Source organism: Lissotriton vulgaris, chromosome 9, assembly GCF_964263255.1.
Source record: "Lissotriton vulgaris chromosome 9, aLisVul1.2, whole genome shotgun sequence".
NCBI lineage: Eukaryota > Metazoa > Chordata > Amphibia > Caudata > Salamandridae > Lissotriton > Lissotriton vulgaris.
Window position 1 is genome coordinate 83,948,100 of NC_141697.1, and position 18,577 is coordinate 83,966,676.

The 18,577-nt window shown below is 44.1% G+C and overlaps 1 protein-coding gene across 2 annotated transcripts in view; it reads right to left on the bottom strand.

Annotated features, from left to right (window-relative positions):
* Positions 1–18,577, bottom strand: part of MAX (MYC associated transcriptional regulator X) — a 132,952-nt gene that overhangs the window by 34,174 nt on the left and 80,201 nt on the right. The window contains exons 3-4 of one of the 2 annotated variants that reach the window (XM_086937108.1): positions 8,529–8,648; positions 2,195–2,318 (exon numbers count right to left, since the gene is read on the bottom strand). In XM_086937108.1, the coding sequence (XP_086793234.1) occupies positions 2,195–2,318; positions 8,529–8,648 (244 nt within the window). The remainder of the gene's footprint in view (positions 1–2,194; positions 2,319–8,528; positions 8,649–18,577) is intronic. The other variant, XM_086937109.1, reaches the window with a different exon arrangement.

The window sequence follows — 18,577 nt, forward strand, 5'->3', positions numbered from 1 at the left end:
AAACAATCCAAAATCATAAACCGTCTAGAAAGATGCCTCCCGCGCCTTCCTGGACTGCTTTAAATTCTGCAATTGCAAGGGAGTCCTACATGGTTGGAAAACGATCAGGTCATAAAGCTGCAGTAAAACGGTGGGCAATTCATCATCAGAAGGTATATATTGTGACAGTAGAAAAGTACCATCAACCCTTTGCTGTACTGGGACATAAATAGTTTACTCTTCACGCACATTACTCTTGCAGTCCAAATGGTCTCTGCTCTCTCTGTAGGTTTTTTAAACGAGTCTTTTTTGCTTCTCCCTCAATCTACCAGCACAATACCCACCCTGCCCTATCCAACTCTCAGCAAATTTTCACACATCACCTGGATTTTCTCAGCTGCTGCCAAGAACATTTGGGATCCAGTTTTCTAAGATGACATGCTACCTCCAGAGTCGCTCTACCCGGTCCTCTCAAACTGCACACACTCGGGTACAAGCCTATCTGACAGGTCAGGGGTCTCCAAACCGGTCCTGGAGGGCTGGATCCATGCCAGATTTTTAAAATTACTACATGTATCTCAATGGGGATATCCAAAAACATCTGGCATGGATCCGGCCCTCCTGGACCGGTTTGGAGACCCCTAGGTTAGACCCAGACAACACCCTGTCCTAGGAACATGACTCAGAACACTCATCATGCTGGAGCCGTTCCTCTGACTTGGCTGGCTTGTTGATTGGAGCAGAGCCAAGAATGATAAGCATATTATGATAGATTGTAAAGGCACAGAAACTATACATTATGAAATATGCCTAGATCACTTACCTGCAGTCCAGACTGATGAAAACATCTCCATCCACCTCTTTAGTTGTGAGTGGCAGCGTATGGCGGAGATTTAAACTGCACCTCACAGACTAGGCATAGGGAATCTGTGCTCATAGATAGCAATAGTAAAGAAGCTTGCACTGACAAACCTCTGCAGATCAACGCAACAAAGTGTCAACAGCACCCAATCCGTGGATGCCTACCTATACACTAGCCTCGGCTTAAATAATATGAAAATCACCCAACATCAAATCTCCTTGTTCCATGAAGTAAATGCCTTCGTCCCAGAACAACTTCACAAGTGGGGGTCAAAGCTCTGCTTTTTTTCCATTTCGAAATAGGTAATGCCCTATTGGTTGGCGTTTTTGAAGCACGAGTGGCTGGCAAAGCATCCCCCAGATTGAAACTCATCAGAAGCATGCCAGGATCATCCCCACCCTTACCAAGTTTCACTACCTCCCTTTGACTGCCTGCATCACCTCAAAACCAGCAAACTCAAGCACTGCACTGTACAGATAGTGTGAACGTTCAGCAGACGGATTGTGCTGTCTGAGATCAGGAAAAGCAATAAGAAGATCGCTGGCCTTCCCCTTCTACTTTATTTTCCTTTATGCTAGCCCCACAGACATTTGGCAGAATCCCTCCATCCTGCACTTACAGGGAGATAAAGAATTAGGGCTACAAACCCTACCATATCTGTTACCTCCCAGCTACAAGCCTTGCTCTAAAGAGAACTCGCGCCCTCCTACGGTCTTGCCCTCTGAACCAATCATATCACTTGCTTCCAGTCGTTCTTCTGAGATGCTATGATCTTGCTTCTTTTCTTATAGTATTCGGTTGCTTTACTAGTAGGTTGCATTCTACAAGTTGCATGCATAGATCGCTAGCATGAAAAAGATGCACTGCCAGAGGAAAAAGGCGCTTCAATTCCAAACTTGATCTGCGCAAAAGGTTTTCAAATGCAAAATGTAATACCGGGTTATGGGACGAAAGTCTAGATAGCAAAAGGCAAATCAAACTGTAAATGAAACATAGGGATGGCCAGCTAAAGACCACATAGTTCTGAACAAGAAACGGTTTGCTTTAGTTGAACCAAAATGGGTACACAACGTCAAAATAATTTCCAACTTAAAGACACTGATCACATGGGAAACACAGATTGGTTATGCACAGTGGTGACAATGACTCCGAGAGAGAAAACAGGATTATACCCCTTAAAATTAAAGATCTGTTTGAGTTACCCATCAAAAAGTGGAATATTCACAATAAAAGTTACAGAGCCCTTTGGACTGGGAACCAGAATTATCTGTCCCTCGAATTAACGTGGCAGCGAGATTGTGAAGCACCTCTAAGATACCCTGAGATCACAATGACTGGTCCATGAATACTCACCTTGCTGCTCCAATAGTGCATTTTGTCTCTTCAGGTCATCAATGTCTTGCTGGTGAGTGTGGTTTTTCCTTCGCATGTACTGAATATACTCTGTGGCTTTGTCCAAGATTTGGGCACGGGAAGCCTGTCGAGACAAAATTGACCTAGACTGAAACAGTAGCCAAATTCTTTCTGGGCACAGGTCTTGCATATCAAAAGTGGAAAGCGAGAGAGAAGAAATGAAAATGAATTACTTTTGCAAATGATAACAAAGGAACACATTAAAACATTTTCAGAAATGCAAGGCAATGCGACAAACGAACAGGGCATTATTAATAACTGTAGGTTTAGAAAGTCTCCTCTTAAAAGGTTAAAAATATCCAAATTTGTGACTAAAATCGGCAGTTGAAGGAGTTTGCACGGTGGCCTGTTTCCAGTTTTGGGGGGGGGGGGGCGGGGGGGGGAGAAGATCAACACAAGGGTTTAGTCAGCCTTAACTGTGTGAACATTGTGTGTGTTCTCGATCTCTCCCCCCCCCCCCTCACCCCCCCCCCCCCCCCCCCCCCCAGTGCACCGTGAGACATTACCACTTAAACCCAGAGAGGCCATGCAGTCAGTAACAGCCCAGTACAATTTCGACTGTTTGACCTCTCACCTTCGAGACTACATGGGGAGGGCACAAATAGGGATGATGCACATGAGACCCGACAATGAAGCACCTGAATCTTAGATGGTAGTAAACGCAGTCCATGAATGTCCCCTACAGGGGCCTCTTGCGGAGTACAGGTATGTTAAAAACCTGGGAAGTTCTAGTTGCAACGCAGAAGTGAAATACATCTGTGGGAAGCGACTGCGTGTGGCTCATCATCTGGTGGGAACTCTTGACTGAGGCTCCCACGAGACCCTGAGAAAGTGCATAGTGGACTGAGAGGTGGAAAGTGGTGACACGATGCTAAGCGGCGGGGACATGGTAAAAAAAAAAAAAAAACCACGAGGGTCCAAACCGACACAGACAATCTCGATAAATACGCCGGAATGATGGCTGCCTCTGGCCGAGCCACCCGAAATATGGAAAGCGGCAGCGGGCAAGACACTCCTCCCACAACCGAACTCTGAGAGGAATGCCGGCAATCCAGGACCCGCAAGGTAAAATTGAGCCCAAACTGGATTCAGTTAAAATAGATGTAAATGTCTTAAGGGCGGATTTCCGCTACATGTCGGACAAGGTAAAGACTGAGGAGTCTCAAATCAACGGATTACAATCAACCACTAACCACCCTGATCACCGGCATTTCTCTGCGTTTTCATGCTACACCACAACTATAGCCAGGCCTGTGTACTGTATTCCTTACTTTAGAAAATTAGAAGCAAAAAATAATTTCTAATGGAGTAAAAAGAGGACAGTGTGACAATCAAAACAAAATGTTATATTGTAGTCCAATTTTAAATCCAAGCTTTCATTGTGGCTATTAAGTCACCAAAATGAAATAAATAAGATGTAGGTTTACTGTTAAAACTATCTTTAGACAAAGCACCTAAAAATACCCAGTGGGGTATTCTCCCTGTGGTGTATTCTGAGGTCTGGCTTCAAGGAGGAGTGCAGCAGGAAGCAGTGGGCTGGCTCCTGCATGTATGTCCATCACCCGATCAGCTTTCGGCTCATTTCTTTCTTTCTTGGGAACATGACCTGTTTTGCAGACATTCCTGTGTGTTCTCTGTGGCCATATGAATTAAACTGAGCTGTCTGAAGTGAAACCGTGATAAAACCTGGGTCCTTATCTTCGGGAGTCAGCCTCTCACTTGGTCACCTCTCTATTGTGAATTAACCACTGCTAGATACAAAGTAGGGATTGTGGGTTGAGTGAACTTTCAGCGACCGTAAGAGCAGAATGCAGGGGTTTGCTTTGCGATTGAACATGCTGATGTTTCTGAATTATGCGAACAGGGCTCTAGAACAATACGATCACAACAACCACTGAAGGAAAAACGTTGGTCCTTGCCTAAGCATACCAGCCAGATCAACCATTCCAATTTAATATGGTGGGGAGCTCCTGCACAAAGACATACTGTACTGTACAAAATTCTCATTGGCTGCCATGACACAAAAAAGATAAGAGCACATATTACATCAGGGCATTCAATAACAAACCTTTGGTTTCTACGGACTTCAGTAACCAACAGTAATAAATGTACCACACATGGATGAAAACAACAATGAACAGCAAGTAATACCCAGGCTAAATTCGCCTCTGAAGGTGTAACCTTAAAGATAAAATTCCTCCCCCACTGCAAAAGTACCAATGGTGCTTTAGGGTCATAGGACCATTACATCCTCACCACCCACCCACCCACCTAATAAAGGATATTTTTTCAGTGGGAGAGGAATTTTATCTTTAAGGTTACGCCCCCACACACCCAGTCTTCATAAGTGCTCCCTGAAATATGGTTAAGCCCACCCCGACCTTTAGGGGTGGGGGTGAACCCGATGATGAAGCATGTCACTATTAGAGTGAGGGTTATATAAAGAAAAGGGTCTTCTTTCCCTTCTCACTCTACATAACTGATGTTTTACAATCTAGCGTACCAATCATTCCCCTTCTCGGTCTAAGCCTTGTACATCTTCTGTATCCATACTGCATTTTTTTTTTTTAACTTCCTGATCTGAAGGTCTGTTGAGATCACGAAGAGAAACTGGTATAGGGAACACACGTTTTACTATGGATACCACCTTACTGATTTTCTGGATGTTTTATCTCAAATACCATACAGTGAACCAGGACTCTGATTCAATTAGTTGGTTCCTTGAGGTGTTCATCAGTTATCACTTTGGACTGTAGATTTATTCTGTAGCAACTTCCTCAACAAACTCTGACGCTGAACACACAAAGCGTATGCCCTTGCATCAGCTTCCTCTCCTCAAGCTGAGCATTTGTTGATCTGTTGCAAGCACTACTACAGACTCGGCTGTTTAATTAAAAAACCAGGAGGTATTTTTTTCGCAGTTTTCAACTTAATGGCCTGTTTGCCTAATGCTGTGCTGTCACCCTAAAATCAAGAGGATGCGATCTTGAATTTCAGCATATCCATGTACAATAAATTGTCAAAGATCGAATCTTACTGGTAAGCAATTTCAAAGTCAACGGTAATGCTGAGAATCTGTCATGGATTCGACTCGGTCAGAACTCAATTGGGCATCACCCAGTGCAACAAGAACTGTCTCCTTAATGTACAGTCAGTTATTAGGATCTTGGAGACAGTCACTCCACCCCACAAAGCCTTATCTTGTAGCCTTCTTTACTATCTTGGGCCCTCCTTTCTAGCTCTCTTCCGGCCTTTTGGACCAACTTTAGGATGGCCTAGAGTACTGTACAAATATATGCACTTAGAAGTACAGACGTATGCCTTGCATGGTAATTTTTAATGGTTTTAGGCAGAAAAATCTTGTAAAATAAAATCCTAATTGCCACCTAATTGGAGGGGTTGATTTAATGGCAGATAAAACTTTCATATCAAGCCTTCCTGGAAAGCACCGATTGGTCATGTTTTGTCCAGTCAAAATTATTGCAAATCTACCCACCCTTGCAGGTTTGCCCACCCTCAATTAAACCCTAAGACAAGTTTTAAAGTAGCACCTCAGAATCCACGCCTGGTAAAGGGTGCATTTTGTAGAAACTAAAGGACAAGTCTTCTTACAACCAGGAATGCAGGTAATAACAGAGAAAGAGAAAAACGCTGTGTGTCTTTTTCCCCAAACTTCAAATTAGTTCCTTAACCACCTGTGTGCGATATCAAAGATATCCAGCACACTTGTGCAGGTTTACTATACTCTTAAAAAAATACGTGGCAATGGATACTCTCACCTCCCTGTTTTAACCTCATAAATTTAATTTAACTTCATTTAGAGTATTCTTACCACATTTGCTCATCTAAAGCTAGCAGCTTGTGGCCTGCTTCTCTTGTAATGCGCCATATTTTGTTTGCTACATGGCTGGAAACATCACATTCTAAATCTGAAAATTTGGTACATCTGCACCTCAAGCTCACAAGACCGGGGGCACGTCATACCAAATAGAAGACATTGAATACTTTACCTGTTGGTTTAATAGCACCAAAATAGAAAAAAAATGTTTATAGCAAAACGTAAGCATTTACAACAAACATTTAAGGCACAAAAATTGTGGATTTTTTTGCTGGATGACTGTGAGCAAGGTAAAGGAAACACATGTGAACCTAGTCCATTTATGCTGCAAGAAAGACTTAACATTAGGCCTTACAGGAGGTCATAAGAAAATGATCTAGCAGCAAAGGAATACAACCACAATCCTCCACCCACTCCCCAAAGTCGTCTACAGTAATGGGATTTAATCCGGAGAGCATAGCATTCTATAACCACAACAATGCAAAGAGAAAATAAAATCTCCAGAAGAAACAGTCCCATCCAAGATCCACCGCACAGAGGACTGCGGGACACGAGGGAGGGACACTGGGACGCGAGCGCCCCTGCATGCTCCGGCTGCCTCCATTTCGTCCTGGAATCCCCGTCAGTGCTGGGTGAGAGCTTCACATCTCGGGCACTGTAGGGAGGTAGCACTGGGAAGAAACAGGTCTTCAGTTAAATATGGCAGAAATGTCAAAAGCAATACCCACTCCCGTCTAGCCTCTTCAAACCAAACCTAGCTTTGCTGTTGGCTTCACACAAACCGCAAACAGAACAATAAGATACAGAAATATGATCGTCAAGAACAGGCGAGGAATGTCTCGCAATGAGCACACTGGCTTTCAGTTTCTTCCAAAGTAGTCAGGTGGCAACTATCACTTTTCAACCACCCTTCACCTCTGCATTTTTTATAACATACACTGTGGTCTGTTGACATTACGACAAGTGATGAAATTGATAACATGACTGCTCCAGGCCTCTGCCACGCCTAAGTGACAATCAACAAGCTCACGCACGCAAGGTGCAGCGAAACTATCGGAGGGCTTGCATGCATGCCTTGAATCTACACAGGTGGCAGATGTCTGGGCCGGCACTGGCTCACAAAACGGGAAAGTCACACTAGGTCAAAGAGACCAAGAAATTGATTGTAGGGGCAGGCTTCTATTCTGGTGGAGTGGCTGATTCCAAGGAAACCTATATTACTTGATCCTAACAAGCATCAAGGTACATCTCTTCATTTCAAGGAGAGGCTATAATTAGGAACTTCTATGATCTATTTTGCTGCATCTAGTGCTCCCACTCATTTAACAACTCTTGCCAATAGCTGGGAATCATGCTTCCTATAAGCCATTTTGCAAACTCCGTTCACAACAGCTGGTTGTTTTTAAATAGTCTTTACTGAAGATGCACTCACTGTGCATTTTGCATCGTTTTAACTAATACTGTTCGCCATTGTACTTCTGTAGCCAGCATAAATAATTTACTGCTTGGACTGCCTGGAGGTTAGCAGGTGCGGTGTTTCTCTGACAAGACTATACTCCTCTCTCAAGATCTTCTTAAAGTATACTGCACCAGGGTATACTGGGCAATTTGGATTTTTTTGTTGTCCCAGCGCTTCTATTTCTGGATATATGGTGCCACAGGACTAGTGATCTCCAGCTGTTCTAGAATTCAGGTGTCAGGAGAATCCCATACATCGTTTCGCTCGAACAAGACCATTAAGTCCTAGAAGTGTCCTTACTCCACCAGGCTACGGTAAGGTCTTGTGCCTGGAACACTGGAACTGTGAACTGAATTTGCTGCCTACACTGTGCAATATTGACTGGTCCAGAGCAGTCAACCTGCTGGGTGAGGTCATCTCCCTGTCCCACCAAAGCAAATGCAGGCGAGAATTTCAGAAACCCTGTTGGGGCATCATAGGCATTGGTGGAGAAGGGTGCAGTGACCGAGAAGAACTGCCCTGTGTAGCCATAATGGCAAATTGCTCATTGAACTTCAAACAATGCTACTTTGACAACGCTCCATGGTAAATTCTGCACAAGGGTAGATGGCACCTACTGTGATTCAGACTGATTGAGATGAATGAGTTCTAATGGGATTAAAGTTATAACCCTCATTTGCGGAGGACATAAACCATACAATTATCATTATAATGCAGAAAGTTCCCCAACTAGGGAGGAGGAGGGATCGTGAATGGCTGAAATAACTCCTAGGGGGGAGCCTCCCTTGACTGGCATTTGTATGGACCTAAAACAAAACATCATGGTTAAACATTTGATTCCAGCACACCAGCAACCATTCACAACACGTTTCACACGCGCAAGCACTTTACAATGGCTTGTAAGTGGGACATCATACAACACAACAAAAATGACAATAATTGAATAAAGAGAAAGGTAAATAAAGGAGTTTACTAACCGATGCACTAACCTTCTCTCCTTGAAGGGAAGGGACGGAGTCGCGTAAACTGTGAAAGCTGTCTTTGATGTGGTCCCTGCGCTTACGTTCCAGTGCATTGTGGTGTGCCCGTTTGTCAGCCTGGAATAAAATAAACAGAGAATTCCTGAATAGAACATGATGCAGCAGAGTACTACAAGGCAAGACCAAATGACAAGGCTATTCATAGAGCGGAGTCATGGGCAACAAGTTTTCATGTGTATTTTGTCATTGTGACAAGTAGGCCCAACCCCCTGCAGCACAAACCATTTGGCTGCCAGTTTGCAGTACCACATTATGGATCCAGGCGGGGCACTGTCTGCAGTTAAGGTAATATTTTTGTCCCTATGTTAATGCTGTTCAAACTTGTATTTATGATTCATTAATAGAAAGTCTGTATTACCATGCTCAACACCAGACCAAATTAGGGGCCCAATTATTAAATAAAGTCTCAAAAGTGCACCCACGGTATATGTCCTTACATTAAGTGCAGCTATCAGGCTTTCGTAAATTCCCAAGAATTTACAAAAGTAGAACAAGAAATAGTACTCCTAGAAAATATTTGTGAACTACAATTTAGCACCAGCAAATATGCATGTGTAGATTTGCTCATGCAAAAATCTATGTGTTAGCAAGTTCACTTTCCCTCCAAACACTTTTTCCCAGCTCTGGAAGAAGGTTCCAGTCTGCCTTAGTCAGGAGTAAATTTACAACATTTCTCAGTAAGGTAAAAACTTAGAGTTGTTGAAAACCCTTAAAACATGCACGTTAATAGGTTAGCACAGATTCGAAAGGGCATTTAACCCTGGAACTATTGCTTACCACTACCTTTAGCCCCAGTATGTAGATCTGCGGAAATGTGGCAACATAAGGGAATTGCAAGTATTCAAACACTACTATGGTATGAGCACTGGCATAATCAGAGAGGCTATATCAGAGCTCTTATATAATGAGATTACTAACATAATTTGTCGAAGCACTACATCGCACCAAAGGACAAGTGTATTTTCTAACAGGACAAGTAGATTTCTGAAGGAACCTGCCCCATGGCAAATAGATATTTTATTAAATTCAACACCTCTGAAGGATGGAATGATCATTGAAAACAAGTTTTAAACAACTGTGGGAAACTAGCACTGCCTTAACCCTGGAGCGCTCAATCGAGGCCATGAATAAACACCTGGTGGTGACTCTGTTCCAAGTACATACTGCAGAAGAGTAAACTGCGACAAAAAATACAGAACCACAACATCACGGAAGCAGCTAAACCTCTTAGGGAATGCAAGATTAAAGTATAGCACAGGACATCTCAACAGGAACTACATCGCTGACATGGCTCACTTCACGTTTAAGTTCATTGTTCAGAAATCGACCAATGATTTTGCCATTAAAGTTAAAGACATGAATATAGGATCGGTAAGGAATTCCTTTCAATGTCAGCTTTTAATTACTACCACGTCTGAGACCCAGAGGGACCCGGCCCACTTAAAGCCCTGAACGACTTAGCATATTTTAAAGAATTTGTGACAATAGGCATAGAGTAACTATGCTGTGTAATTACATTATAATCATTAAAGTACAGCAAGGAATTTGACGACAGCGGAAATGTCTAACAAGTAAAATGTAATTAAACAGCAACAAAAATATCCATGCTAGAGCATGACAAAAACTCAGGCCTCATGATTTCACGTGCCCAAAAGGCCCACCAACGACATAAGCCCTTCAGGAGAACAACATGTACAAGTAACTACTAATTGGATCCCACGAGCCTCCTGTAGAGGGAGATGAGCTTCAGCAGATGGGGCATGTGACCGAGGAGCAGAATTAACCAGCAATATTCTGCAAATTATTACAGAGAAAAGAAAGATGGATATGCCAAGGGACACCCTGGCCCAAAAAAGAAAAACGACTAGACCGAGGAATAACCAAGCAAATCTTCCCTTAGAGGCTACCTGATGAACAATCAGATGGCAACTGATGCCATGATATACCACTGGAGGCCAACAAGACCTCGAGGGCGAGAAGTAGCCTAGTGGTCAGCTTGATGACTTTGAAAGCAGGTGTTTGTGGGCCGCTTCCCTACACACTTGTGATCCTTAATAAATGAATTTCAAGGGTTATCCTCGTTTTCTTCATCTGTAAAACATGGAATTTTTAGCTCCAGGCTAATTGCTGCTGCTCGTTCGTATACAAATACTAGAAAGCACAGGTAGTGTTCGGAGTTAATCAGCATCAGCTCTACGTCTACACATTCAATTACTGACGCCATCATCCAAGAGTACGTGGCATTATATAAAGTTCCATTTCCCAGGAAGGCACCTTTATCCTGAGGCTATTAACCCAACATTCGAATTTTTAAGACAAGCAAATGAAACTGGAGATTACACTTCTGCATAAGAAATTATTGGGAAACTCTAGTGTACACAAAAGGAGCTTATAGCCTAGGCTTCATCATGGATAATACGAACACACATCTCCCTCCCTTTTCCATCCACATGCTCTTTGTGGGTTTGCCCCTTTCCTCGGGCACGGATACATTGCTTGTGTCCTTCGACTGCTCGCTTTTTAGGTGCTACTATTTACTTTGTGTTTTAGTACTATACCAAAGGGTGTCTTAGCTGGCTCCCTCCCTCGGCAATGTTGCTCGGTGTATTGCTTGCTCCCAACTGTTCCCATCCCTCCACTGCTGCTTGCTCCCAACCCACCTCCTTCCTTCAATTTTCGCTTGCCCCAGCCCCTGCCACCCTCCATTATACGTCAGCTTGCCTCTCCGCCCTCTGTAATTTGTGTGCATTCTCCCAGTCTTCCATCCCACTACTATAGTCCTGTGTTGCCCTAACTCGCCCCATCTCAATGTTCCTGCTGCCGCCTTCCATCCCACTCATGTGAAGATTTCCATCACATTCTTGGGCCCCTTTCAACGTTCACAGGGGAAAAAGTGTTAGCTGCAGTTTAGCCTATGCGAGTACGATACATGAGATGGGCGAAGTTCAAAGACAGTGTGGCTAATGTTGCAGCACATAAGAACGTGGTGTAGCAGTGTGAGATCAGATGTACCTCGCACATATAAGCACTACTCTTTTAGTGTGGAATGTACCACAAGTTGATACCATCACTGAAATCCAACACAAGTACAATAAAGGGTCCACCAAGCAGAGATAGGACCATTCACCTAGAGGCACTGTTAAGAAATAAGGAATAATCATGGCCAGCATACCAACTCCATTGGTGCACAGATGAGCTACTGCTGAATACTACAAGTAGTAACACAAGAACAACAAGCGACAGAAAGGAGTCATGGCCATAAATCACTTCACAAACGAGCAGAATGATACCACAGAAAGTGTCTTTAACCTTACCATCTTGTACGTGTACTCCCTGGGAGGAGAGGCTAACATTGATCAGGAGCATAGAGTAGAGAAGCAGCAAACCAGAGATGAAGAAGGTGCAGCTTGGGAGGGTGGGTCAACTCTGGACAGTTTGCGCGAGGATTTGGGTACCGAAATCAGAAGAACATTGGACTTTCTGCAGTGCACATACTAAGGAGGTGTCCTCAATGGGAAGAAGACTAATGCACTACCAATATCTCTAAAGGGCATATTACACAAAGATAAGCATGGCCAATTGCAGCATGTCACTGACCCAGCTGCCGTCACTGCTACGATCTCAAGCAAGGATTATCTGCATCGGATGTGGGATTGCTAGGCAGTACATACATTTTGGTCATAGGGGGTACAAACACTGGACATAACAGATAAAGCAATTCCAATATCCCCCCCAAGGTGGCCATCCTGGGCTGTAGGACACTGTTGGCCATAGCAACCCTGCAGGCTGATACAGGGTGGAAATGACAAAGGGAGGCAAGATTTCAAGAGTCGGCTAAAGACATGTTAATGTGTAGTGAACTAGCGGAATTGTATGCAGACACCCTGCCACCTACATCAAGACCAATAAACTACTGCAGGCCGCTCCGAGACTATGTGGCTGGTCTGGACACAGATGGACAATCTGCATGAATAATGGACGTAGTGGCTTACTCCAATACCTATGGCGAGGCACTTCAATACCTGCAGAGATACATGCTTGTGATGGACTTACAACAGGTGCGAACTATACATATTATGTGAATTGACCTATTGATTTCCGATGTGCTAATGCAAAATTTCATGTTGTTGGACTGCGGTCAGTGTTGGTCTTAAGCATACCAAATTTCAATAATCATATATAAATGCCGACAATTACATTCTAACATCACTCTGCAGCACAGCATGCTATGGATTGAAGGGCGCCCAGGAGGTAGTGTCTAACACACCATAACCAGGTAAACTGCCACACTCCTCTCCACTGCGTGCTGCTGCCTCAGGCTTTATCAGACCAATCAATTATGACAGGAGACACTGTGATGATTATTAACTTCCTCTGCTAAGGATTAGCAGACCGAAATGAGTGAACCAAACCAGAACAAGGTCTCAAGGCAGTATCAAAGTCCACACAACAGCATAGAGGAGCTTCTCGAAACATTACAAGATTAAGTTTTACTTATTCTACTTGCAGAAGGAATGATCATTAATCGTGAAGACAACTGCATCAATACTGTGTCGACTGGAAACTATTTTGAGGATTTAAAAACATAAGAATACCAATGCAGCGCCGGTACGACACAATAGTCTACTAGCAACAAAACTGAGAAAGTTAGATCTGCAGCGAACATTTATGAAAAACTGAAAGAAAAATAAATAAAAAACACATATATGGTGAGGTACAACTTCGTGGAAATAATCAAGTCAGAGAAAAAAATATATTGCTTATGCAAGACCTCACAAATTACCTTGGCTGACAGGAGATGGTAGTTTTGCCTGGAGAGGACCTAAGTCTCTGCAAGTCTCGATTTAAAGGAAATCAAAACTGGTTTTAGATTAAGCCCAACACACGCATGGCCTTTGCCTTTTATACACTGGTCACATGACCTGCTCTAAAAGAAGTCCGGAAAGAAGAAAAGGTAGAGAGTTATCAGGAATCTAATGGAAGACCATCCTTAAGATGTTTGGACAGCTACAAGTGTGGGTAGCTTCCTTGTGGTGGCACTTGACAGCACCAACATCACATCGAGCCCATTCACAATGCAAACACTAGAGATGCTATGGCGTGATTTGTTACGTTGCAATAGTCACTGATAGCTGGGGTACATGGCCAAGTCATGCAGTGCATCCTGAGCCCATAGGCGAAGGCCCTGCACCACAAGGTCCGAGGTCAGGGGAGGCAATACAGGTTGTGGGTATGGCCAAGTCCTACGCTCAGCTCGGTGGCATCCTACAGTCTGATCCTTACAAGTGGATGGAGATAGTGATCACATCTCGCATGGTGCTGCAGGACATACACTGCCCCACCGCAAGCTGATGGCAGGCTACACTGCGCAAGAGCATGCATAGCCCCACCTGGCAGATAAGGCCTTAAGGGGCCATAGCCATAACCTAGCTGAGGGCCAAAGATCAATAGTGCAGAAGGACATGCTAAGTGACATTAGCACAGAAAAGCCCCATTCTTCCCAGGAGCCAGCAAGGATAGATATGTAGAGGGCACAGGTAAAGGCCGTTAAGACAAAACCTGGGGAAAGGTGGGGAGGGCAGTTGCCTAAGGATGCGAAAGTCAGTCCGTGCTGTTGGGGGGGGGGCGGGGGGGGTGCAACGTGAGTCACCCCTAAAGGGGTGGAGCGGCGGTTCCTGGACACTTCTACCATCGTAGTGGACATTTTGGATACCCACCTTACAAAGCAGAAAACAGGGCTCGGTTCAAAGTCGCAGGCGCCTAGTGGGTAGAAGAGCATAAGAAAAAGCAGAACTCCCAAAGGGGAATGTTTGGTACTCAGTAGGCTCTGTGATGTCAGATGACAGGAGTAAGAAAAAGGAAACCCATAAACATTCGAGACCCTGTCACGTAAAGAGACCCTTACTTCTGATACTGACCATTTCATTTTTACACGTGCCTTATTTCGCTAGGTAGCGCGATGTCGGATGAGGGATTATGTAGAGCTCTATGGGGGAGACCACATGTGTGTCGGATGTGCTGATCGATTGTTCCTTTTCTCTTATTTTCTATTACTGTGATATGGGTTAATTGCCATGTTGAATGTGATCGATATTACAAGGATCATGTCAATGTCTGCCTTTCGTGGTCCTGCTTGGATTACTAATTCTGCACAAAACTTCAATAAACATAGTAAAAAAAAAGGGGAACCCAATAATGCAGCCTCAGCATTAGCATCCCAAAATCCAGGCTAAGCCGCCATGCGCAGGGACCAGATGAAGTCATGAATCTGCAGAGCATGAGGAATGGGGTAAACGTATAAGTAACGAGTAGTATAAATTATGTTCGATATCCCCGAAATCATAATGCAAAGATTTGTAAGACAGTGTCCCCCGCCTGCGAGCTGTAAACTGGCTTGAGGCTTTGTTTTGCACAATAAAATAAAGTTGCGACAGACACACTGCTGCAGGGTCATAAAATATTCGATGCAAAGTAGGCACTTTCTCGTAAAAGGAAACTGAAGGGAAACAGGGGGAGGGTGGGGAGAGTTTGCCGTTCAGTTTACAACCAATCCAGACCGTATTGTCTACATTTTATTCCCGATTCTAAACAAAATAGGAGCTGAGCGCATTTTACTAATTTTTCAGAAAAATATCGGTTTATATCAACTAATGGATCGTAACTCGCCGATAAGATCACACTAATTTGAAAATGCTTTTCTTTTCATATTACAAAAATCACGAAATGCCCTCCGACACTAGTTCCTTCCTTGTCTTCTGTTCCAATTTTTGCCCACTTCCCCATTTTATTTGTTGCTAGGCAGGCGGGGGACTGATGCTAGAATACCTACTGGAAAGTCTAGCAACTTCCGGCAGTTGTCTTTACAGGCCTCAACCACGATTTGTATTTTGAAACATGCCTATGCATTGGTCTGCGAGAACACTGGTACAGGGCATCTTGGTTACAACAATACACACCGTTTGCTTCCTTCTCTCCAAGCAAAAAGGCAAGTTATCCTATACAACTATACTTTTATAATTGTAGATATGCTAGTCATGATCACTTTTGCCCTAGCCACCATTTTCTATTTTTATTACTTTTTATTTTTAACTATTGCTGTAGTTCCCTAAATTGTTATTTTTGCAGTAGAAGTTTTCATTTAGCGCTTTATGTCCTGGAAGCACCCCGTACAGTCGTTATAGAGTCTCACTCTGATGTAAATAAAAATTTTTAAAAGCTTCTTTGCTGATGCAGCAAGACTGAGTCAATCTTACGCACAAAAAATAATGGTCCAATTGGAAAGAACACCTGCAAGCCGTGCCAAATACGAAGACGCATTTAAATAATTTATGTAAAAGAAAGCATGCAAAGATAGGCGGGGCGCAACAGGGAGCGTAAACGGAAAGACCAAGAAACTGCAAAGGGGGTGTGGGGGGTAATGGGAGGGAATTGGGTGTAGTGGAAGAAATGGACCATGTGGGGGGGATTGGTTGCTTGTAGGGGAAGAAGGGTAGTAGTGGGGTATATGTTACCACAGACGATGTGGGCATTTGAAGAGGAAAGCAGTACATAAAGTAGAGAACAAGAAAAAAGACGTTCCCTTAATGTAACAGTGAGAAGTCATCCAAAAAAGAAGAGGCTGATGAGCTTGGATATTGGGGGGGTAGAGGAGGACCACAAACAGAAGAACAGGATGTAAAGTCAACAAATGAGAAGCAAGTACATTAGAATAACAATGCACACCAATGGTAAGCAATGAACTGACACAAATATCACTGTTTATGTTTGGGTGATTTGTATAGCGAGCAAATACCCTGGGGTGTCTCGGAGCTTAAGGATTATAGAGTCAGACAGGGAGACTGAGGTAATATGAATTTTTATGGTCAATTGTGTCCCCTACTATGAACCCCACCGGCTCCATGTACGTGCTTCAAGTACATGTATGTTCCCTCCACAACCAGCTATGAAGACGCAAATACATTTGCGTCCAACGTTAACATGTCCTCTTTCAGATCCACCATGAATGGATCGATTATTCAGTTCCTAAGTATGCCGTGCCACCGTCTTTACATGGTACACTTTCACGTTTTCCTGGCTCTGGCGAGCTAGGCCCTGATTTCTGCCATCGAGCCCTTCCTACCTTCTGCCTCTGAAAGCTGCAGCCTGGATCTGCATCCATGACCCTTGCCTTACTCCCTGCGCGGCGAGCGGTGCCCGGCTCGGCCTGCTTGCCTGCCAAGACTGTATTCAGCCTTCAAGTTATCTGCTCCGCTCCTCGAAAATACATTCCTGTCTAGAGATTTAGGTAAACACCTCCCCAGCTGCAGAGCAAAGGGCCCGGCCTTTCTGTCTCTGTGCAAGTAATTCATTGCTCCCGTTACCATGGTAGGCCCATGGCCCCTCGCATTACCCGTAGACACGTAGTCACATATGCACGCACTAGCAGTCAGTATGGAATAGCCTCTGCCCGAGAGACCTTTCCTTCTTGATAATACAGTTCCTCAAACACAAGATATCAGATATGATTTGGGTTTAGGTTGTTCTGACATGCCAGACTTCTGTCTCCCCGTATAGTGCTAAATGTCAAGTCCCCTTCACCCTCCAGTTCCACGTCAATCACACGTCATGTTGCCTGCGCGCGCATCTAGCCCAATATTTCTGCTGACACTGCAGGATTCCTCTAAGAATCCACCCACCTGTGACACTTTCATGTGACGTTTCTAGCACACACCTCCGTGTACGCCCTCGTGCACGCCTTCTGTTACGCACATGTGTTCTTATCTCGTTTCTTTCAGCTGTTACGCCTTCTGTATCCATCACCATTATATGCATTTACTATATATATTGTACACTGTTAATAAAGCATTGTCTATTCCTTCCTGAACCTTCGTGGTGATGGAACAAGATACCATGGTTCGAACCATTCCATTACATGGAATAAAACCCTTATAAACTCAGATGCCACGGACTCTGCCTCTCATTTGATTGAGCTATTTTATTGAACTTATACCGCATAGAAATTAAGAATACGGTAAATCTTTATTTACCACATAATTTGGCGCCCGAATAGGGACCCCTCCCCCACCTTACACGCCGGCGGTGCGTTGCAGGCCTAGCCCCCTGCCACAGCCGTGACGGACAACTACGCATACCCCCAGGATTTCCTGTATCTCCTTCAGGCCAACGGAGGTGACTGAGACTGCGATCGACACCCAGACGAGGCGGTGAGGAGTGCAGAGGATCCCGACCAGAGCCCAGCCGAGAGAGCAAGGTCCGAGGTATTCAGAGGCCCACCAGTTCCGAAGTACCTACGTCACGAGTCGAGTCGAGTCCAGTCCGGTCCAGTCCAGTGTCGAGTTTCCGAGGCCTTCCGTTCCGTGCTTCCCGGTGAGTACCGTTGCTGGGGATGCATCAAGACGGGTGCATTAATTTGTGTCCGGTCAAGACTGGTTTGGGTACACAGACCCGGTCTGCACTGTTTTAGCAGTGTATCTGTACTGTTTAGCAGTATATCCAGTATCCAGTTATCCAGTTATCTAGTAAATGTTTAAATGCGTGTGTTTATGTCGTGGTATGAGTGCTTGTTTGATCTTCATTACTGTGTTTATTGTATTAGTGGTGTCCAAGTTAAGTAAGTATCAAGTATCAAGGTTCAGAATGCCTCTATTCTCTAAACTGAGACAGATAGGAACTAGGAAAGGGATACTTGAGGAAGCTGTTCCCATCCCACCCAGAGACACTCCCGGATATTTTATGTACCACAAGCACGGCTTAGATGCCGTATTATATCTCGACTTGTGGGTGGATTACACTTAAGACTTAGCAGAGAATCAGAAATGGCCCGTTACAGGGACATGGGATGCCGAGTGCATCATGAGAGTAGAGGAAGCATTATGGAAAAAGAAAGCCAGACAGTCACAGAAAGATGCCATTGAATTATGGCGTAAAGAATCACATAGACGGACCGAGAAAGCACTCAGGAAAGCAGAGAAAAGTAGAGAGGATTC